This window comes from Nerophis lumbriciformis, linkage group LG26, assembly GCF_033978685.3.
Source record: "Nerophis lumbriciformis linkage group LG26, RoL_Nlum_v2.1, whole genome shotgun sequence".
Lineage (NCBI taxonomy): Eukaryota > Metazoa > Chordata > Actinopteri > Syngnathiformes > Syngnathidae > Nerophis > Nerophis lumbriciformis.
Window position 1 is genome coordinate 10,390,995 of NC_084573.2, and position 25,898 is coordinate 10,416,892.

Here is a 25,898-nt window from a genome sequence, read left to right on the forward strand (position 1 = left end):
ACCAGAGGGGGAGCACTTTTAAAACAGACACACAGTCAATGTGAAAAATCCCTCCTTTTTGGGTCCACCCGAATTTTGATAGATTTCACCACCAGGGGTGCAAATGAGATATCTATTTTTTTGTTTTTTGTAACGTGCTTAAGGCCGATGACAAAGGAGTCACGGACCACAGATGGCCCCTGTGCCGCACTTTGGGCAACCCAGCTGTAGAAGCTAACTGTTAATGGCCACTATTGTCTTAGTACTGTTGTGTATTTGTTCATCTTATGGTCACAAATGGGTCGCGGGTTGTTAATTATATCAACAAAAAATCCTGACTTTGGAGCAATGTTCACGGACTGTAGTATTTGGCTCTCTATTAAATGCAATGGTTTTCCGTATTGGGACCATGATTTCGGTCCCAACTTGTTCACCGGTCCTCATATGGAAGGTACTTTTCCTTGTCGGTGTCTCAAGAAGTGTAGAAACACAAGAACACAGACACACACACACACACACTCTTGTATTTGTACCTACTTGAGACCTCCGAAAAATGCTTACCTCTTAGGACCACCCTTTCTAGATATATAAAGATTTGTATTTACAACACTAATAATATATACATACTATGCAAATATAAAAAAGGTAATCTTTTAGTTAATCATTTTCGGGGTGATTTTTTTTGTTTGAAATTGTTTTTTAATCTTCATTATTTACTTCAAGTTATTACGGTATGTCTCTATATACGTATTTATTTATTTATTTTTATAAATTTTGGCCAAAATAGCATGCATTTCAATTTCTTACGTCCACTTGTTATTTCATATGTTGACCAGAGGGGGAGAACTTTTAAAAGCGACACACAGTCAATGTGAAAAATCCCTCCTTTTTGGGTCCACCCGAATTTTGATAGATTTCACCACCAGGGGTGCAAATGAGATCTCTATTTTTTTGTTTTTTGTAACGTGCTTAAGGCCGATGACAAAGGAGTCACGGACCACTGATGGCCCCTGTGCCGCACTTTGGGCAACCCAGCTGTAGAAGCTAACCGTTAATGGCCCCTATTGTCTTAGTACCGTAGTGTATTTGTTCATCTTATGGTCACAAATGGGACGCGGGTTGTTAATTAAATCAACAAAAAATCCTGACTTTGGAGCAATGTTCACAGACTGTAGTATTTGGCTCTCCATTAAATGCAATGGTTTTCCGTATTGGGACCATGATTTCGGTCCCAACTTGTTCACCGGTCCTCATATGGAAGGTACTTTTCCTTGTCGGTGTCTCAAGATGGATAGAAACACAAGAACACACACACACACACACACACACACACACACACACACACCCACACACACACACCCACACACACACACACACACTCCTGTATGTGTTACCTACTTGAGACCTCTGAAAAATGCCTACCTCTTTAGGACCACCCTTTCTAGATATATAAAGATTTGTATTTACAACACTAATAATATATACATACTATGCAAATATAAAAAAGGTAATTTTTAGTTAATAATTTTCGGGGTGATTTTTTTCGTTTGAAATTGTTTTTTAATCTTCATTATTTACTTCAAGTTATTACAGTATGTCTCTATATACGTATTTATTTATTTTTTTTAATTAATTTTGGACAAAATAGCGCGCATTTCAATTTCTTACGACCACTTGTTATTTCATATGTTGACCAGAAGGGCAGCACTTCAATTTTTTACACACACTTGTTATTTCATATGTTGACCAGAGGGGGAGCACTTTTAAAAGCGACACACAGTCAATGTGAAAAATACCTCCTTTTTGGGTCCACCCGAATTTTGATAGATTTCACCACCAGGGGGTGCAAATGAGATCTCAATTTTTTTGTTTTTTGCAATGTGCTTAAGGCCGTTGACAAAAGGAGTCACGGACCACAGATGGCCCCTGTGCCGCACTTTGGGCAACCCAGCTATAGAAGCTAACTGTTAATGGCCACTATTGTCTTAGTACTGTTGTGTATTTGTTCATCTTATGGTCACAAATGGGTCGCGGGTTGTTAATTATATCAACAAACAATCCTGACTTTGGAGCAATGTTCACGAACTGTAGTATTTGGCTCTCTATTAAATGCAATAGTTTTCCGTATTGGGACCATGATTTCGGTCCTAACTTGTTCACCGGTCCTCATATGGAAGGTACTTTTCCTTGTCGGTGTCTCAAGAAGGGTAGAAATACAAGAACACACACACACACACACACACTCTTGTATGTATTACCTATTTGAGACCTCCGAAAAATGCTTACCTCTTTAGGACCACCCTTTCTAGATATATGAAGATTTGTATTTACAACACTAATAATATATACATACTATGCAAATATAAAAAAAGGTAAGCTTTTAGTTAATAATTTTTGATTTTTTTGTTTGTAATTGATTTTTACTTCAAGTTATTACAGTATGTCTCTATATACGTATTTATTTATTTATTTTTAATGAATTTTGGCCAAAATAGCGCGCATTTCAATTTCTTACGCCCACTTGTTATTTCATATGTTGACCAGAGGAGGAGCACTTCAATTTTTTTTACACACACTTGTTATTTCAAATGTTGACCAGAGGGGGAGCACTTTTAAAACAGACACACAGTCAATGTGAAAAATCCCTCCTTTTTGGGTCCACCCGAATTTTGATAGATTTCACCACCAGGGGTGCAAATGAGATCTCTATTTTTTTGTTTTTTGTAACGTGCTTAAGGCCGATGACAAAAGAGTCACGGACCACAGATGGCCCCTGTGCCGCACTTTGGGCAACCCAGCTGTAGAAGCTAACTGTTAATGGCCCCTATAGTCTTAGTACCGTAGTGTATTTGTTCATCTTATGGTCACAAATGGGACGCGGGTTGTTAATTAAATCAACAAAAAATCCTGACTTTGGAGCAATGTTCACAGACTGTAGTATTTGGCTCTCTATTAAATGCAATGGTTTTCCGTATTGGGACCATGATTTCGATCCTAACTTGTTCACCGGTCCTCATATGGAAGGTACTTTTCCTTGTCGGTGTCTCAAGAAGGGTAGCAATACAAAAACACACACACACACACACACACACACACACACACTCTTGTATGTGTTACCTACTTGAGACCTCCGAAAAATGCTTACCTCTTTAGGACCACCCTTTCTAGATATATAAAGATTTGTATTTACAACACTAATAATATATACATACTATGCAAATATAAAAAAGGTAAGCTTTTAGTTAATAATTTTGGGGGGGATTTTTTTGTTTGTAATTGATTTTTAATCTTCATTATTTACTTCAAGTTATTACAGTATGTCTCTATATACGTATTTATTTATTTATTTTTTAATTAATTTTGGCCAAAATAGCGTGCATTTCAATTTCTTACGCCCACTTGTTATTTCATATGTTGACCAGAGGGGGAGCACTTCAATTTTTTTACACACACTTGTTATTTCATATGTTGACCAGAGGGGGAGCACTTTTAAAACAGACACACAGTCAATGTGAAAAATCCCTCCTTTTTGGGTCCACCCGAATTTTGATAGATTTCACCACCAGGGGGTGCAAATGAGATCTCAATTTTTTTGTTTTTTGTAATGTGCTTAAGGCGGATGACAAAGGAGTCACGGACCACAGATGGCCCCTGTACCGCACTTTGGGCAACCCAGCTGTAAAAGCTAACCGTTAATGGCCACTATTGTCTTAGTACTGTTGTGTATTTGTTCACAAACGGGACGCAGGTTGTCTTACGTCAGCAACGGAAGTCGTAAAAATCAGCTGTTGACCTGGCGGGTTTTTTCGGGGATGAATAGGGAAGTCCTTCTTTAGCTGCCGTCTTGTTTAATCATATATTGCTCCCTTTGCACCTGTCAATGTTTACTTTTGTATACACATTAAATCAACAAAAAATCCTGACTTTGGAGCAATGTTCACGGACTCTAGTATTTGGCTCTCTATTATATGCAATGGTTTTCCGTATTGCGACCATGATTTCGGTCCTAACTTGTTCACCGGTCCTCATATGGAAAGTACTTTTCCTAGTTGATGTCTCAAGAAGGGTAGCAATACAAGAACACACACACACACACACACACACACACACACACACACTGGTACACACACACGCTAAGTGCAAACATATGGCGTGCAGATGTATAGCACATGTAAACTGGTGTTATTAGCAAATATGCACATGTGCATGTCCTCGCTGTAGATCAGTACTTGAACCAAACACCAAGCGGTGTCATTCATTCGTGCGCACGTCTGTGTGCTCACACGGCGCCTCCAGGCCAGAGAGCTGCGCGACATGCTAACAACACACCGCGGAACAGAAAGCATAGGGAAAATGGTTCCACTGTTGAAGTAAACATCAGTCAGAAATATCATGGACCCCCACTGGCACCTTTTGTGGATTCACCCGTCGAGGGGAGGAGAGCAGTGCCAGCTTAGTGGAAAAAATAATATGATCCTGGAAAAACAAAAGTGATTCCCAACCACTGCACTGCGGCACGATTGTGTGTCGTGACAGATCAACAGGTGTGCGGTAAAACTTTATTTATTTGCCTACTGTGTATGCCAGACCTTTTTCCCGGACTAAGTTTTAGAAGAAAATAAAGGTTTTTTTAGATATATAAGCGGCACCGGACTGTAAGCCACACCCACTAAATTTTAAAAGGGAAAAAATGTTTCTCCATATATTGGCTGCACCAGACTGTAAGCCACACCCACTAAATTTCAGAAAGAAAAAAATATTTCCCATATATTAGCCACACCGGACAATAAGTCGCACCCACTAAATTTTACAAGGAAAAAAAAACGTTCCTCCATATTTTACCCGCACCGGACCGTAAGCCACACCCACTAAATTTTAGAAGGGAAAAACGGGTTTCCATATATTAGCCGCACTAATAAGCCGCACCCACTAAATTTTAGAAGGGAAAATGGGCTTCCATATATTAGCCGCACCGGACCATAAGCCGCACCCACTAAAATTTTGAAAAATAAAAGATGTTGCATACATGAGCTGCATTGGACTATAAGCCGCACCCACAAAATTTCTAAAGGAACATTTTTTTCCACCATACATTAGTCGCACCCACTAAATTTTAACAGGAAAAAAATGTTCCTCCATATATTAGCCACACACACTAAATTTAGAAGGAAAATATGTTTCCATATATTAGCCGCACCAATAAGCCACACCCACTAAATTTTAGAAGGGAAAAATAGTTTTCCATATTTTAGTCGCACCGGACTATCAGACACACCCACTAAATTTTAAAAGATAAAAAATGTTTCTCCATATATTGGCCGCACCAGACTGTAAGCCATACCCACTAAATTTCAGAAGGAAAAAAATATTTTCCATATATTAGCCGCACCGGACTACAAGTCGCACCCACTAAATTTTACAAGGAAAAAAACGTTCCTCCATATTTTAGCCGCACCGGACTGTAAGCCACACCCACTAAATTTTAGAAGGGAAAAACGGGTTTCCATATATGAGCCGCACCGGACTATAAGTCGCACCTACTAAATTTTAACAGGAAAAAACTGTTCCTCCATATATTAGCTGCACCGGACTGTAAGCCACACCCACTAAATTTTAGAGGGGAAAAATGGATTTCCATATATTAGTCTAACCGGACTATAAGTCGCACCCACTAAATTTTAAAAGGGAAATATGTTTCCATATATTAACCGCACTAATAAGCCGCACCCACTAAATTTTAGAAGGGAAAATGGGTTTCCATATATTAGCCGCACCGGACCATAAGCCGCACCCACTAAAATTTTGAAAAATAAAAGATGTTTCATACATGAGCTGCATTGGACTATAGGCCGCACCCACAAAATTTCTAAATAAATTTTTTTTACACCATACATTAGCCGCACCGGACCATAAGTCGCACCCACTAAATTTTAACAGGAAAAAAATGTTCCTCCATATATTAGCCGCACCGGACCGTAAGCCACACACACTAAATTTAGAAGGAAAATATGTTTCCATATATTAGCCGCACCAATAAGCCACACCCACTAAATTTTAGAAGGGAAAAATAGTTTTCCATATTTTAGTCGCACCGGACTATAAGACACACCCACTAAATTTTAAAAGATAAAAAATGTTTCCCCATATATTAGCCGCACCGGACTGTAAGCCACACCCACTAAATTTTAGAAGGGAAAAAAGATTTTCCATATATTAGCCGCATCAGACTGTAAGCCACACCCACTAAATTTCAGAAGGAAAAAAAGATTTTCCATATATTAGCCGCACCGGACTATAAGTCGCACCCGCTAAATTTTAACAGGAAAAAAAATTTCCTTCATATATTAGCCGCACCGGACCGTAAGCCAAACCCACTAAATTTTAGAAGGGAAAAATGGGTTTCCATATATTAGCCGCACCGGACTATAAGTCGCACTTACTAAATTTGAACAGGAAAAAAATGTTCCTCCACATATTAGCCGCACCGGACTGTAAGCCACACCCACTAAATTTTAGAAGGGAAAAGTCGGTTTCCATATATTAGCCGCACCGGACTATAAGCCACACTCACTAAATTTTAGAAGGGAAAAATGGTTTTCCACTTATTAGCCGCACCGGACTATAAGTCACACCTACTAAATTTTAACAGGAAAAAAATGTTCCTCAATATATTAGCCGCACCGGACCGTAAGCCACACCCACTAAATTTTAGAAGGGAAAAATGGGTTTCCACTTATTAGCCACACCGGACTATAAGTCGCACCCACTAAAATTTTGAAAAATAAAAGATGTTTCATACATGAGCTGCATTGGACTATAAGCCGCACCCACAAAATTTCTAAAGGAACATTTTTTTTCCGGCACCGGACTATAAGTCGCACCCACTAAATTTTAACAGGAAAAAAATGTTCCTCCATATATTAGCCGCACGCACTAAATTTAGAAGGAAAATATGTTTCCATATATTAGCTGCACCAATAAGCCACACCCACTACATTTTAGAAGGGAAAAATAGTTTTCCATATTTTAGTCGCACCAGACTATAAGACACACCCACTAAATTTTAAAAGATAAAAAATGTTTCTCCATATATTAGCCGCACCGGACTGTAAGCCACACCCACTAAATTTCAGATGGGAAAAATGGGTTTCCATATATTAGCCGCACCGGACTATAAGTCGCACCTACTAAATTTTAACAGGAAAAAAATGTTCCTCCATATATTAGCCGCACCGGACTGTAAGCCACACCCACTAAATTTTAGAAGGGACAAATGGGTTTCCATATATTAACCGCACCATAAGTCGCACCCACTAAATTCTAACAGGAAAAAAATGTTCCCCCATATATTAGCCCCAACGGACTGTAAGCCACACCCACTAAATTTAGAAGGAAAATATGTTTCCATACATTAGCCGCACCAATAAGCCGCACCCACTAAATTTTAGAAGGGACAAATGGTTTTCCATATTTTAGCCGCACCGGACCATAAGCCGCACCCACTAAATTTTAGAAGGAAAAATGTTTTCCATATATATATGCCACACTGGACTATAAACCGCACCCACTAAAATTTTGAAAAATAAAATATTTTTCATACATGAGCTGCATTGGACCATAAGCCGCAACATTTTTAAAGGAAAAAAAAAATTCCCCCATACATTAGCCGCACCGGACTGTAAGCCGCACACACTAAATTTAGAAGGAAAATATGTTTCCATATATTAGCCGCACCAATAAGCCACACCCACAAAATTTTAGAAGGAAAAATGTTTTCCATATATATGCCACGCTGGACTATAAGCCGCACCCACTAAAATTTTTTAAAATAATATATTTTTCATGCATGAGCTGCATTGGACTATAAGCTGCACCCACTAAATTTTAGAAAAATAAAAGATGTATTCATACATTTGCTGCATTGGCCTATAAGCCGCACCCACAAAATTTTAAAAGGAAAAAAATGTTACTCCATACTTTAGCCGCACCGCACTATAAGCCGCACCCACTAAATTTTAGAAGGGGAAAAATGGTTTTCCATATACTAGCCGCACCAGACCATAAGCCGCACCCACTACATTTTACAGGGGTTAGTACGTGTGCCTCACAATACGAAGGTCCTGGGTTCGATCCCCGGGCTCGGTGTCTTTCTATGTGGAATTTGCAAGTTCTACCCGTGACTGCGTAGAAAATGGATGGATTTCTTCCTAATCCATTTCATAATTTAGCCATTAGCGAAGAAAAATCCACAGATTAGCCGCACCTCCGTATTAGTGAAGAAAAATCCACAGATTAGCCGCACCTCCGTATAAACCGCAGGGTTCAAAGCTTGGGGAAAAAGTGGCGGCTTAAAGTCCAGAAAATGCAGTATTTATGTATTTACTCCAAATGTTCATCAAATGTTCTTCCACTAGAGCAACTGGTCCAACTGGTTTTCAGTTGACGGAATTTTACAGTAAAAAATGTTACAGTAATATGCTGTAAAAACCACCGTACATTTTTACCGTGAAATCTATTTAAATGTTTGGAAAGTATATTTGTTGCAATATTGGATACTGTTAACATTTAAAACTATGCGATTTCATGCAGTACATATATTTTTTTACTGTCCAAATGGAAATAAACGGATACATTTAGTAGAAAATATAAGGTAGGGGGTGCATAATAACATCTATTTTGCGATATATATATTGCAGCCTACTGTTATATTGATATGAATAATAATTTATTATTTGGAATATGAATTACTATATATATATATATATATATATATATATATATATATATATATATATATATATATATATATATATATTTTTTTTTTTTTTTTTTTTTTTTTTTTTCTTTTTTTTTTTTTTTTTATTGCGTCTCCTTATGTCAGGTTACGCAGGTGTACCTAATATTATGACCAGCGTTTATTTGCCATTACATGTTATTTGTCATTCCAGAAGCCGATGTCTGATTCGCGACGCGTGTCCGTGTCTGCCGGCAAAGTTACGGTCGATGAATCGCGATCCATACCTGTGTCTGCTGGCCGCTCTTTGGCCGCCGAGCACCGCGTGAGACTCGGCGTAGCCAAGAGCCGAAGACCCCCGAGCGAAGGCGAGGACGAGCAGGTAGAACAACGTCTCCATCCTTCCGTCTCGTCGTCAAACTCCACAGCTGTCCTTTTTTCCCTTCCCGCGTTAGTCCAAAGTCAAAAGTGGAGAAATGACAAACTTTCCGCCGTTATCGACACGTGGATGGAGATGACGTCATAGGATTAGAAGCGCCACTGAGTCCGGGTAAGTTCATTTTTCTTTTTTCAGTTCGACTGCTGATCGACAGATAGATGACGCTAAAAGATGCTCTGAGGTTCTAGAAGATGCTAGAAGGTGCTCGATGTGTCTACACTACTGAAGGAGAGCAGGAAACTTCTCATACGTCATCTCTCTCTCTCTCTCTCCCTCTCGCTCTCTCTCTCTCTCTCTCTCTCTCTCTCTCTCTCTCTCTCTCTCTCTCTCTCTCTCTGTGTCACGTGGTCAGGGTTGCCAAGAAAAAAAGGGACACCTGAATTTGTTTGTCTTGTTGTAAAATAAATAAGTATATTATTATATATAATATATGTATATATAATATATATAAACATATATATATATATATATATATATATATATATATATATATATATATATATATATATATATATATATATATATTAGAGATGCGCGGATAGGCAATTATTTCATCCGCAACCGCATCAGAAAGTCGTCAACCATCCGCCATCCACCCGACCTAACATTTGATCTGAACCGCACCCGCCCGCACCCGCCCGCACCCGCCCGTTGTTATATATCTAATATAGACGATGCAAGGCATTAGTGAGGTTATAAAGCTTTTGCCTGTTAAAGAAAGGAGACTGATCCAATGCAGCACAGACATTCGCGTGCCACGCTGTCACGACTCAGACGCACACCAGTGCGCAATCATATGGGAGCCGCGCTGAGCGCACCTCCAAGCGCGTCTCGCTGCCGGCGACGGCCGGGTATGGGCCCGACGCTCCAGCGCCATCCATTTTCAGGGCTAGTTGATTCGGCAGGTGGGTTGTTACACACTCCTTAGCGGGTTCCAACTTCCATGGCCACCATCCTGCTGTCTATATCAACCAGGGTGAGCCCCACCCCTTTCGTGAGCGCACTGCGCGCGGAGTGACCCCTGTTACGCGCCCCCGGCAACAGGGGTGGCGGGCAGGTAAGTTGCTTACCTGCTGCGCGTGACGCCGGCCGCGGCGAAGGCGGACGAGGCGGGGTGTCGGTGCGGTGGGCGCGGTGGTGACCCTGGACGTGCGTCGGGCCCTTCTCGCGGATCGCCTCAGCTACGGCTCCCGGTGGGGCCCTCTCGGGGGAAGGGGCCTCGGTCCCGGACCCCGGCGAGGCGTCCCTTCTCCGCTCCGTAAAAGTGTCTATCTCTTTTTTTTTTTTCTTCTGTTGTGGCATATCTGCAGGTGCCTGCTCGTTTTTCGTATGTGGGTAACAACATTTAACTATGTATATATATTTCCGAATTGGTTTAACTGCCACCCGCCTGAATCTATTTAAAATCTAATTTTTTTTAATTTCAACCGCCCGACCCGACCCGACCCGACCCGTGGATAAAATCAAATTTTTTTTAATTTCATCCGCCCGATCCGCGGATAATCCGCGGTTGTGCCCGCAAACCGCGCATCTCTAATATATATGTATATATATATATATATATATATATATATATATATATATATATATATATATATATATATATATAAAGTTAAAGTACCAATGATTGTCACACACACACACACTAGGTGTGGTGAAATTTATCCTCTGCATTTGACCCATCCCCTTGTTCACCCCCTGCGAGGTGAGGGGAGCAGTGGGCAGCAGTGGTGCCGCGCCCGGGAATCATTTTTGGTGATTTAACCCCCAATTCCCACCCTTGATGCTGAGTGCCAAGCAAGGAGGTAATGGGTCCCATTTTTATAGTCTTTGGTATGACTCGGCCGGGGTTTTGAACTCACAACCTACCGATCTCAGGGCGGACACTCTAACCACTTGGCCACTAAGTAGTGTAGTGTCATTATCATAAAGTGTAGTGTCACTATCATAAAGAGTATAGTCACTATCTTAATGTGTAGTGTCACTATCATTAAGTGTAGTGTCGCTTTTATAAAGTGTAGTATCACTATCATAAAGTGTAGTGTCACTATCATAAAGAGTATAGTCACTATCTTAATGTGTAGTGTCACTATCATTAAGTGTAGTGTCGCTTTTATAAAGTGTAGTGTCACTATCTTAATTTGTAGTGTGACTATCATAAAGTGTAGTGACACTATCATGAAGTGTAGTGTCACTATCATAAAGTGTAGTGTCACTATCATAAAGTGTAGTGTCACTATCATAAAGGGTAGTGACACTATCATAAAGTGTAGTGACACTATCATAAAGTCTAGTGACACTATCACAAAGAGTAGTGACACTATCATACAGTGTAAAAGTGTAGTTTGACTATCATAAAGTGTAGTGTGACCATCAGAAAATGTAGTGTGATTATCATAAAGTGTAGTGTCACTATCATAAAGTGTAGTGTGACCATCATAAAGTGTAGTTCCACTATCAAAAACTGTAGTGTGACTATCATAAAGTGTAGTGTGACCATCATAAAGTGTAGTGGCACTATCATAAAGTGTAGTGTGACTATCATAAAGTGTAGTGGCACTATCATAAAGTGTAGTGTGACTATACTAAAATGTAGTGTCACTATCATTAAGTGTAGTGTGACCATCATAAAGTGTAGTGTGACTATCATAAAGTGTAGTACCCCATCATAAAGTGTAGTGTGACTATCATAAAGTGTAGTGGCACTATCATAAAGTGTAGTGTGACTATACTAAAATGTAGTGTCACTATCATTAAGTGTAGTGTGACTATAATAAAGTGTAGTGTGTCACCAGTATAATGTGTAGTGTGACTATCATAAAGTGTAGTACAAGTATCATAAAGTGTAGTGTGAATATCATAAAGTGTTGTGTGACTATAATAAAGTGTAGTGTCACTACTATAATGTGTAGTGTCACTATCATAAAGTGTAGTGTCACTCACATAAAGGGTAGTGACACTCATGTGTAGTGTGACTATCATGAAGTGTAGTGTGACTATCATAAAGTGTAGTGCCACTATCATAAAGTGTAGTGTGACTATCATAAAGTGTAGTGTGACTATCATAAACTGTAGTGTGACTATCATAAAGTGTTGTGTGACCATCATAAAGTGTAGTGGTACTATCATAAAGTGTAGTGTGACCATCATAAAGTGTAGTGGTACTGTCATAAAGTGTAGTGTGACTATCATAAAGTGTAGTGTCCCGATCATAAAGTGTAGTGTGACCATCATAAAGTGTAGTGTCACGATCATAAAGTGTAGCGTGACTATCATAAACTGTCGTGTGACTATCATAAAGTGTAGTGTGACCATCATACAGTGTAGTGTGACTATCATAAACTGTCGTGTGACTATCATAAAGTGTAGTGTGACCATCATAAAGTGTAGTGTGACTATCATAAAGTGTAGTGTCCCGATCATGAAGTGTAGTGTGACCATCATAAAGTGTAGTGTGACTCTCATAAAGTGTAGTGTCACGATCATAAAGTGTAGTGTGACTATCATAAACTGTTGTGTGACTATCATAAAGTGTAGTGTGACCATCATAAAGTGTAGTGGTACTATCATAAAGTGTAGTGTGACCATCATAAAGTGTAGTGGTACTGTCATAAAGTGTAGTGTGACTATCATAAAGTGTAGTGTCCCGATCATAAAGTGTAGTGTGACCATCATAAAGTGTAGTGTGACTCTCATAAAGTGTAGTGTCACGATCATAAAGTGTAGTGTGACCATCATAAAGTGTAGTGTGACTATCATAAAGTGTAGTGTGACCATCATAAAGTGTAGTGCCACTCTCATAAAGTGTAGTGTGACTATCATAAAGTGTAGTAAAAAGTCTTTTCAGAGTATGAAAAAGAACACTTACATCATCATGTGTGTTAATACAAGTGTTTACATTTCAGCCTACAAGAATTCCACTTCCAACTTAAAAAAACATGTCGTGCTAACGTGTAGATGTTTTATCTTTTAGCTAGCATATGCTAACATTACTACATGCTGTAGCATCTCACACGCACACACACACACACACACACAAACACACACACACACACACACACACACACACACGCACGCACACACGCACGCACACACGCAGTAGCCTGTCCTTATCTGCCTGATAAGCGGGCTGTTAGGCGGCTGTGACTGATGCTGTTGTACTGTGAGAGCCGACCTCCCTACTGAGCTCCATTCCAGCGTCCATGTCTCTCCCGTCACTCTCCAACTTACATTGAACACCAACATTTCCAACTTACATTGAACACCAACATCTCCAACTTACATTGAACACCAACATTTCCAACTTACATTGAACACCAACATCTCCAACTTACATTGAACACCAACATTTCCAACTTACATTGAACACCAACATCTCCAACTTACATTGAACACCAACATCTCCAACTTACATTGCACACCAACATTTCCAACTTACATTGAACACCAACATCTCCAACTTACATTGAACACCAACATCTCCAACTTACATTGCACACCAACATCTCCAACTTACATTGAACACCAACATCTCCAACTTACATTGCACACCAACATTTCCAACTTACATTGAACACCAACATCTCCAACTTACATTGAACACCAACATCTCCAACTTACATTGCACACCAACATTTCCAACTTACATTGAACACCAACATCTCCAACTTACATTGAACACCAACATTTCCAACTTACATTGAACACCAACATTTCCAACTTACATTGAACACCAACATTTCCAACTTACATTGCACACCAACATTTCCAACTTACATTGAACACCAACATCTCCAACTTACATTGCACACCAACATTTCCAACTTACATTGAACACCAACATTTCCAACTTACATTGAACACCAACATCTCCAACTTACATTGAACACCAACATCTCCAACTTACATTGCACACCAACATCTCCAACTTACATTGAACACCAACATCTCCAACTTACATTGCACACCAACATTTCCAACTTACATTGAACACCAACATTTCCAACTTACATTGAACACCAACATTTCCAACTTACATTGAACACCAACATCTCCAACTTACATTGCACACCAACATTTCCAACTTACATTGAACACCAACATCTCCAACTTACATTGCACACCAACATTTCCAACTTACATTGAACACCAACATCTCCAACTTACATTGAACACCAACATCTCCAACTTACATTGAACACCAACATCTCCAACTTACATTGAACACCAACTGTCAGGCTTGTCCCTGACAGTTTGGTCAAGTTTTAGTTTTTCCTCTGTCATTTCCTGTCAACGCTCTTATTTTGGTTCTGTTTCCTGTTTCTCCCTGAGTGCTGTGTCCCTTCAGCTGTGGCTGATTGGCACCTGGCCACACCTGGTGTCAATCAGCCAGCTACTATTTAAACCTGCCTTCTCCTCCAGTCATTGCTGGATCATTGTCGTTCCTACCTGTCGTGTCGTTGTTCTTAATACTTGTCGTTGTAGCTCTGTCTACTTTTGGTTTCACTCTGCTCATGTCCTAGTTCCTTCGTGTCACAGTAAGTGTTTTTTGGTTTCTTGTCCACAGTTAGTCTCTGTGCTATTTTAGTTCATAGCCAAGTTTGTTCTTCGCCTTGTGCGCGCCTTTTGTTACCCTTTCGTTTGTTGTTTTGCCTTAGTGTATAATTAAATCATGTTTTCTCGTACAATGCCTTCCGCCTTCTCTGCATCTTGGGGTTCGTCACCTACAAACTCTGACATAATGATCCAGCCAAATTCGAATCTCGCAGAGATGTCCATGGCGGAGAGGCTTAACAAAGTTTTGGACTTAATGGCTAATCTGAAGAAAAGTTTGGCCGCTTTTCAAGCCCTCTCCCTCCCACCCCTGTCGTCTGTGGTCCTATCTGGGGACGTCTGGGATCCGTCCCTTGGGGGAGGGGCTATGAGTAGCAGTGCAGCTGGGGAGGCACAGCTACTTCTCGCCCCAGTGGGTCTGCAAGAGACGGCGCCATCATCTCCGGTGGGTCTGCAACCTACGGCGCCACCATGCACTCCGGTGGGCCGGCAGACGCCACCATGCAGTCCGGTGGGCCGGCAGACGCCACCATGCAGTCCGGTGGGCTGGCAGACGCCACCATGCAGTCCGGTGGGCCGGCAGACGCCACCATGCAGTCCGGTGGGCCGGCAGACGCCACCATGCAGTCCGGTGGGCCGGCAGACGCCACCATGCAGTCCGGTGGGCCGGCAGACGCCACCATGCAGTCCGGTGGGCCGGCAGACGCCACCATGCAGTCCGGTGGGCCGGCAGACGCCACCATGCAGTCCGGTGGGCCGGCAGACGCCACCATGCACTCCGGTGGGCCGGCAGACGCCACCATGCACTCCGGTGGGCCGGCAGACGCCACCATGCACTCCGGTGGTCCGGCAGACGCCACCATGCACTCCGGTGGTCCGGCAGACGCCACCATGCACTCCGGTGGTCCGGCAGACGCCACCATGCACTCCGGTGGTCCGGCAGACGCCACCATGCACTCCGGTGGTCCGGCAGACGCCACCATGCAGTCCGGTGGGCCGGCAGACGCCACCATGCAGTCCGGTGGGCCGGCAGACGCCACCATGCAGTCCGGTGGGCCGGCAGACGCCACCATGCAGTCCGGTGGGCCGGCAGACGCCACCATGCAGTCCGGTGGGCCGGCAGACGCCACCATGCACTCAGGTGGGTCTACAACCAACGGCGCCACCATCCTCCTCTCCGGTGGGCCAGCAGCAGACGGCGCCACCATCCTCCTCTCCGGTGGGCCAGCAGCAGACGGCGCCACCATCCTCCTCTCCGGTGGGCCAGCAGCAGACGGTGCCACCATCCTCCTCTCCGGTGGGCCAGCAGCAGACGGCGCCACCATCCTCCTCTCCGGTGGGCCAGCAGCAGACGGCGCCACCATCCTCCTCTCCGGTGGGCCAGCAGCAGACGGCGCCACCATCCTCTTCTCCGGTGGGCCAGCAGCAGACGGCGCCACCATCCTCTTCTCCGGTGGGCCAGCAGCAGAGGGCGCCACCATCCTCTTCTCCGGTGGGCCAGCAGCAGAGGGCGCCACCATCCTCTTCTCCGGTGGGCCAGCAGCAGAGGGCGCCACCATCCTCTTCTCCGGTGGGCCAGCAGCAGAGGGCGCCACCATCCTCTTCTCCGGTGGGCCAGCAGCAGAGGGCGCCACCATCCTCCTCTCCGGTGAGCCAACAGACGCCGCCACCATGCACTCCGGTGGGCCAGCAGAGGGCGCCACCGCCATCCTCCCCGGTGGGCCAGCAGAGGGCGCCACCGCCATCTTCTCCGGTGGGCCAGCAGAGGGCGCCACCGCCATCTTCTCCGGTGGGCCAGCAGAGGGCGCCACCATCTTCTCCGGTGGGCCAGCAGAGGGCGCCACCATCGTCTCCGGTGGGTCCTCCCATGCCGGCGGTCGAGCCGCCTCGCCAATTGCGGCGGCGTTCAACTCGCCGTCGCCACCTAACTCTTCCCCGCTGGTTGCGGGGACACTTGGCCTGGTGGCCCACCTCCTTGTCCTCCCTCCACCCTCCCGTGACTTTGGACTGTTTTTTGGGGGGGGTTCCTAGAACGTCTGGTATCCGTTATAGGAAGGGGGGCTACTGTCAGGCTTGTCCCTGACAGTTTGGTCAAGTTTTAGTTTTTCCTCTGTCATTTCCTGTCAACGCTCTTATTTTGGTTCTGTTTCCTGTTTCTCCCTGAGTGCTGTGTCCCTTCAGCTGTGGCTGATTGGCACCTGGCCACACCTGGTGTCAATCAGCCAGCTACTATTTAAACCTGCCTTCTCCTCCAGTCATTGCTGGATCATTGTCGTTCCTACCTGTCGTGTCGTTGTTCTTAATACTTGTCGTTGTAGCTCTGTCTACTTTTGGTTTCACTCTGCTCATGTCCTAGTTCCTTCGTGTCACAGTAAGTGTTTTTTGGTTTCTTGTCCACAGTTAGCCTCTGTGCTATCTTAGTTCATAGCCAAGTTTGTTCTCCGCCTTGTGCGCGCCTTTTGTTACCCTTTCGTTTGTTGTTTTGCCTTAGTGTATAGTTAAATCATGTTTTCTCGTACAATGCCTTCCGCCTTCTCTGCATCTTGGGGTTCGTCACCTACAAACTCTGACACCAACATCTCCAACTTACATTGAACACCAACATTTCCAACTTACATTGAACACCAACATTTCCAACTTACATTGAACACCAACATCTCCAACTTACATTGAACACCAACATCTCCAACTTACATTGAACACCAACATTTCCAACTTACATTGAACACCAACATCTCCAACTTACATTGAACACCAACATCTCCAACTTACATTGAACACCAACATCTCCAACTTACATTGAACACCAACATCTCCAACTTACATTGAACACCAACATTTCCAACTTACATTGAACACCAACATCTCCAACTTACATTGAACACCAACATCTCCAACTTACATTGAACACCAACATCTCCAACTTACATTGAACACCAACATTTCCAACTTACATTGAACACCAACATCTCCAACTTACATTGAACACCAACATCTCCAACTTACATTGAACACCAACATCTCCAACTTACATTGAACACCAACATTTCCAACTTACATTGAACACCAACATCTCCAACTTACATTGAACACCAACATTTCCAACTTACATTGAACACCAACATCTCCAACTTACATTGAACACCAACATCTCCAACTTACATTGAACACCAACATCTCCAACTTACATTGAACACCAACATCTCCAACTTACATTGAACACCAACATTTCCAACTTACATTGAACACCAACATCTCCAACTTACATTGAACACCAACATCTCCAACTTACATTGAACACCAACATCTCCAACTTACATTGAACACCAACATTTCCAACTTACATTGAACACCAACATCTCCAACTTACATTGAACACCAACATCTCCAACTTACATTGAACACCAACATCTCCAACTTACATTGAACACCAACATCTCCAACTTACATTGAACACCAACATTTCCAACTTACATTGAACACCAACATTTCCAACTTACATTGAACACCAACATCTCCAACTTACATTGAACACCAACATCTCCAACTTACATTGAACACCAACATCTCCAACTTACATTGAACACCAACATCTCCAACTTACATTGAACACCAACATCTCCAACTTACATTGAACACCAACATTTCCAACTTACATTGAACACCAACATTTCCAACTTACATTGAACACCAACATCTCCAACTTACATTGAACACCAACATCTCCAACTTACATTGAACACCAACATCTCCAACTTACATTGAACACCAACATCTCCAACTTACATTGAACACCAACATCTCCAACTTACATTGAACACCAACATTTCCAACTTACATTGAACACCAACATCTCCAACTTACATTGAACACCAACATTTCCAACTTACATTGAACACCAACATCTCCAACTTACATTGAACACCAACATCTCCAACTTACATTGAACACCAACATCTCCAACTTACATTGAACACCAACATCTCCAACTTACATTGAACACCAACATTTCCAACTTACATTGAACACCAACATCTCCAACTTACATTGAACACCAACATCTCCAACTTACATTGAACACCAACATCTCCAACTTACATTGAACACCAACATTTCCAACTTACATTGAACACCAACATCTCCAACTTACATTGAACACCAACATCTCCAACTTACATTGAACACCAACATCTCCAACTTACATTGAACACCAACATCTCCAACTTACATTGAACACCAACATTTCCAACTTACATTGAACACCAACATTTCCAACTTACATTGAACACCAACATCTCCAACTTACATTGAACACCAACATCTCCAACTTACATTGAACACCAACATCTCCAACTTACATTGAACACCAACATCTCCAACTTACATTGAACACCAACATCTCCAACTTACATTGAACACCAACATTTCCAACTTACATTGAACACCAACATTTCCAACTTACATTGAACACCAACATCTCCAACTTACATTGAACACCAACATCTCCAACTTACATTGAACACCAACATCTCCAACTTACATTGAACACCAACATCTCCAACTTACATTGAACACCAACATCTCCAACTTACATTGAACACCAACATTTCCAACTTACATTGAACACCAACATTTCCAACTTACATTGAACACCAACATCTCCAACTTACATTGAACACCAACATCTCCAACTTACATTGAACACCAACATTTCCAACTTACATTGAACACCAACATCTCCAACTTACATTGAACACCAACATCTCCAACTTACATTGAACACCAACATCTCCAACTTACATTGAACACCAACATCTCCAACTTACATTGAACACCAACATTTCCAACTTACATTGAACACCAACATCTCCAACTTACATTGAACACCAACATTTCCAACTTACATTGAACACCAACATCTCCAACTTACATTGAACACCAACATTTCCAACTTACATTGAACACCAACATCTCCAACTTACATTGAACACCAACATCTCCAACTTACATTGAACACCAACATCTCCAACTTACATTGAACACCAACATCTCCAACTTACATTGAACACCAACATCTCCAACTTACATTGAACACCAACATCTCCAACTTACATTGAACACCAACATTTCCAACTTACATTGAACACCAACATCTCCAACTTACATTGAACACCAACATCTCCAACTTACATTGAACACCAACATCTCCAACTTACATTGAACACCAACATCTCCAACTTACATTGAACACCAACATTTCCAACTTACATTGAACACCAACATTTCCAACTTACATTGAACACCAACATCTCCAACTTACATTGAACACCAACATCTCCAACTTACATTGAACACCAACATCTCCAACTTACATTGAACACCAACATCTCCAACTTACATTGAACACCAACATCTCCAACTTACATTGAACACCAACATTTCCAACTTACATTGAACACCAACATTTCCAACTTACATTGAACACCAACATCTCCAACTTACATTGAACACCAACATCTCCAACTTACATTGAACACCAACATCTCCAACTTACATTGAACACCAACATCTCCAACTTACATTGAACACCAACATCTCCAACTTACATTGAACACCAACATTTCCAACTTACATTGAACACCAACATTTCCAACTTACATTGAACACCAACATCTCCAACTTACATTGAACACCAACATCTCCAACTTACATTGAACACCAACATTTCCAACTTACATTGAACACCAACATCTCCAACTTACATTGAACACCAACATCTCCAACTTACATTGAACACCAACATCTCCAACTTACATTGAACACCAACATCTCCAACTTACATTGAACACCAACATTTCCAACTTACATTGAACACCAACATCTCCAACTTACATTGAACACCAACATTTCCAACTTACATTGAACACCAACATCTCCAACTTACATTGAACACCAACATTTCCAACTTACATTGAACACCAACATCTCCAACTTACATTGAACACCAACATCTCCAACTTACATTGAACACCAACATCTCCAACTTACATTGAACACCAACATCTCCAACTTACATTGAACACCAACATCTCCAACTTACATTGAACACCAACATTTCCAACTTACATTGAACACCAACATTTCCAACTTACATTGAACACCAACATCTCCAACTTACATTGAACACCAACATCTCCAACTTACATTGAACACCAACATCTCCAACTTACATTGAACACCAACATCTCCAACTTACATTGAACACCAACATCTCCAACTTACATTGAACACCAACATTTCCAACTTACATTGAACACCAACATCTCCAACTTACATTGAACACCAACATTTCCAACTTACATTGAACACCAACATTTCCAACTTACATTGAACACCAACATCTCCAACTTACATTGAACACCAACATCTCCAACTTACATTGAACACCAACATCTCCAACTTACATTGAACACCAACATCTCCAACTTACATTGAACACCAACATTTCCAACTTACATTGAACACCAACATCTCCAACTTACATTGAACACCAACATCTCCAACTTACATTGAACACCAACATCTCCAACTTACATTGAACACCAACATCTCCAACTTACATTGAACACCAACATTTCCAACTTACATTGAACACCAACATTTCCAACTTACATTGAACACCAACATTTCCAACTTACATTGAACACCAACATCTCCAACTTACATTGAACACCAACATCTCCAACTTACATTGAACACCAACATTTCCAACTTACATTGAACACCAACATTTCCAACTTACATTGAACACCAACATCTCCAACTTACATTGAACACCAACATCTCCAACTTACATTGAACACCAACATCTCCAACTTACATTGAACACCAACATTTCCAACATACATTGAACACCAACATCTCCAACTTACATTGAACACCATCTCCAACTTACATTGAACACCATCTCCAACTTACATTGAACACCAACATCTCCAACTTACATTGAACACCAACATCTCCAACTTACATTGAACACCAACATCTCCAACTTACATTGAACACCAACATCTCCAACTTACATTGAACACCAACATCTGCAACTTACATTGAACACCAACATCTCCAACTTACATTGAACACCAACATCTCCAACTTACATTGAACACCAACATCTCCAACTTACATTGAACACCAACATCTCCAACTTACATTGAACACCAACATCTCCAACTTACATTGAACACCAACATCTCCAACTTACATTGAACACCAACATCTCCAACTTACATTGAACACCAACATCTCCAACTTACATTGAACACCAACATCTCCAACTTACATTGAACACCAACATCTCCAACTTACATTGAACACCAACATCTCCAACTTACATTGAACACCAACATTTCTAACATACATTGAACACCAACATTTCCAACATACATTGAACACCAACATCTCCAACTTACATTGAACACCAACATCTCCAACTTACATTGAACACCAACATTTCCAACTTACATTGAACACCAACATCTCCAACTTACATTGAACACCAACATCTCCAACTTACATTGAACACCAACATCTCCAACTTACATTGAACACCAACATCTCCAACTTACATTGAACACCAACATCTCCAACTTACATTGAACACCAACATCTCCAACTTACATTGAACACCAACATTTCCAACTTACATTGAACACCAACATTTCCAACTTACATTGAACACCAACATCTCCAACTTACATTGAACACCAACATCTCCAACTTACATTGAACACCAACATCTCCAACTTACATTGAACACCAACATCTCCAACTTACATTGAAAACCAACATCTCCAAACAGACCACAAAGATCTGGGTTGTCCTCTCCAGACCAACTTCAGGAGTCACTCCTAAGAAAGACGGATCAGGGAGGAGAGATTCTGGCCTCCTCAATTCTGGCTTCAAAATCTATTTCCAGGGAAGCTGAAGTCTCTCATTACAAAGTGCAGTGTCACTAGTATAAAGTGTAGTGTCACAATCATAAAGTGCAGTGTCACTAATATAAAGTGGAGTTTCACAATTATAAAGTGTAGTGTCACGATCATAAAGTGTAGTGTCACTAGTATGAAGTGCAGTATCACTACCATGAAGTGTAGTGTCACGAGCATGAAGTGTTGTATCAATACCATAAAGTGTAGTGTCACTAGTATAAAGTGCAGTATCACTACCATGAAGTGTAGTGTCACTAGTATGAAGTGTTGTATCAAAACCATAAAGTGTAGTGTCACTAGTATAAAGTGCAGTATCACTACCATGAAGTGTAGTGTCACTAGTATGAAGTGTTGTATCAATACCATAAAGTGCGGTGTCACTAGTATAAAGCATAGTATCACCATCATAAAGTGTAGTGTCACTATAGTAAAGTGTAGTGTCCCTATAATAAAGTGTAATGTCACTCACATAAAGGGTAGTGACACTAATAATGTGTAGTGTGACTATCATAAAGTGTAGTGTGACTATCATAAAGTGTAGTGTGACTATCATGAAGTGTAGTGTCACTATCATAAAGTGCAGTGTGTCCATCATAAAGTGTAGTGCCACTATCATAAAGTGCAGTGTCACTAATATAAAGTGGAGTTTCACAATTATAAAGTGTAGTGTCACTATCATAAAGTGTAGTGGGACCATCATAAAGTGTAGTGCCACTATCATAAAGTGCAGTGTCACTAATATAAAGTGGAGTTTCACAATTATAAAGTGTAGTGTCACTATCATAAAGTGTAGTGTCACTAGTATGAAGTGCAGTATCACTACCATGAAGTGTAGTGTCACTAGCATGAAGTGTTGCATCAATACCATAAAGTGTAGTGTCACTAGTATAAAGTGCAGTATCACTACCATGAAGTGTAGTGTCACTAGTATGAAGTGTTGTATTTAAACCATAAAGTGTAGTGTCACTAGTATAAAGTGCAGTATCACTACCATGAAGTGTAGTGTCACTAGTATGAAGTGTTGTATCAATACCATAAAGTGCAATGTCACTAGTATAAAGCGTAGTATCACCATCATAAAGTGTAGTGTCACTATAGTAAAGTGTAGTGTCCCTATAATAAAGTGTAATGTCACTCACATAAAGGGTAGTGACACTAATAATGTGTAGTGTGACTATCATAAAGTGTAGTGTGACTATCATAAAGAGTAGTGTCACTATCATAAAGTGTAGTGTGACCATCATAAAGTGTAGTGCCACTATCATAAAGTGCAGTGTCACTAATATAAAGTGGAGTTTCACAATTATAAAGTGTAGTGTCATTATCATAAGTGTAGTGGGACCATCATAAAGTGTAGTGCCACTATCATAAAGTGCAGTGTCACTAATATAAAGTGGAGTTTCACAATTACAAAGTGTAGTGTCACTATCATAAAGTGTAGTGGGACCATCATAAAGTGTAGTGCCACTATCATAAACTGTAGTGTGACTATCATAAAGTGTAGTGTGATCATCATAAAGTGTAGTGCCACTATTATAGTAGTGTAGTGTCACTAGTATAAAGTGTGGTATCACTACCATAAAGTGTAGTGTCACTATCAGAAAGTACAGTGTCTCTAAGTGTAGCATCAATACCATAAAGTGCAGTGTCGCTAGTATAAAGTGTAGTATCACCATCATAAAGTGTAGTATCACCATCCTAACATGTGGTACCACCATCATTAAGTGTAGTGCCACTACCATAAAATTAAATGACACTATCATAAAGTGTAGTGACACGATCATAAAGATAGTGTCATTAGTATAAAGGGTAGTGGCACTATTATAAAATGTAGAATCAATACCATAAAGCGCAGTGTCACTAGTACAAAGTGTAGTATCACCATCATAAAGTGTAGTGTCACTAGCATTAAGTGTAGTATCACTACCATGAAGTGTAGTGCCACTAGTATAAAGTGTAGTATCAATACCATAAAGTGTAGTGCCACTAGTATAAAGTGTAGTATCAATACCATAAAGTGCAGTGTCACTAGTATAAAGTGTAGTGTCACCATCATAAAGTGTAGTGTCACCATCATAAAGTGTAGTCTCACTATCATAAAGTGTAATGTCACTAGTATAAAGTGTAGTGCCATTACCATAAAGTTTAGTGACACTATCATAAAGTGTAGTGACACTATCATAAGGTCACTATCATAAAGTGTAGTGTCATTTTAATAAAGTGTAACATCACTATCAAAGTGTAGTGTCTATACTGTAACGTGTAGTGTGACTTTCATAAACTTTAGTGACACTATTATAAAGTGTAGTGTCACTCTTTTAAAGTGTAGTAACACTAGTACAAAGTGTAGTGTCACTATCATAAAGTGTAGTGTCACTATTTTAAAATGTAGTGTCACTATCATACAGTGTAGTGTCACTATCATGGAGTGTAGTGTGACTATCATAGAGTTTAGTGACACTATTATAAAGTGTAGTGTCACTCTTTTAAAGTGTAGTAACACTAGTATAAAGTGTAGTGCCACTATCATAAATTGTATTTTCACTATCATAAAGTGTAGTCTCACTGTTTTGAAATGTAGTGTCACTATCATAAAGTGTAGTGTCACCATCATTAAGTGTGATGTCACCATTATAAAGTGTAGTGTCACTATCATAAAGTGTAGTGTGACTACCATAAAGTGTAGTGTGACGACCATAAAACGTAATGTCATTATCATAAAGTGTAGTGTCATTATCATAAGGTGTAGTCGACTATCATATAGTTTCACTATCATAAAGTGTAGTGTCACATCATAAAGTGTAGTGTGACTATCATAACGTGTAGTGCTTGTGCAGCCCTTTGAGACACTTGTGATTTAGGGCTATATAAATAAACATTGACTGATTGATTGATAGTGTGACGATCATAAAGTGTAGTGTTACGATCATAAAGTGTAGTGTGACTATGATAAAGTGTGGTGTCATTATCATAAAGTGTAGTGTGACTATCATAAAATGTAGTGTTACTATCATAAAGTGTAGTGTGACTTTCATAAAGTGTAGTGTGACGATCATAAAGTGTAGTGTTACTATCATAAAGTGTAGTGTGACTATGATAAAGTGTAGTGCCATTATCATAAAGTGTTGTGTGACTATCATAAAGTGTAGTGTTACTATCATAAAGTGTAGTGTGACTATCATAACGTGTAGTGTGACTATCA

General features: G+C 40.9%; 1 protein-coding gene across 2 annotated transcripts in view; it reads right to left on the reverse strand.

The window, feature by feature from the left end:
* The window catches only part of emilin1a (elastin microfibril interfacer 1a), a 135,928-nt gene that overhangs the window by 84,640 nt on the left and 25,390 nt on the right, over nucleotides 1–25,898 (reverse strand). Inside the window, exon 1 of one of the 2 annotated variants that reach the window (XM_061987407.2) lies at nucleotides 9,001–9,361. The exons of the other annotated variant lie outside the window; for it this stretch is intronic. Coding sequence (XP_061843391.2) covers nucleotides 9,001–9,113 — 113 coding nt within the window. The 5' untranslated portion in view covers nucleotides 9,114–9,361. Of the gene's footprint in view, nucleotides 1–9,000; nucleotides 9,362–25,898 lie in introns of those variants that run through there. 2 annotated transcript variants of the gene reach the window in all.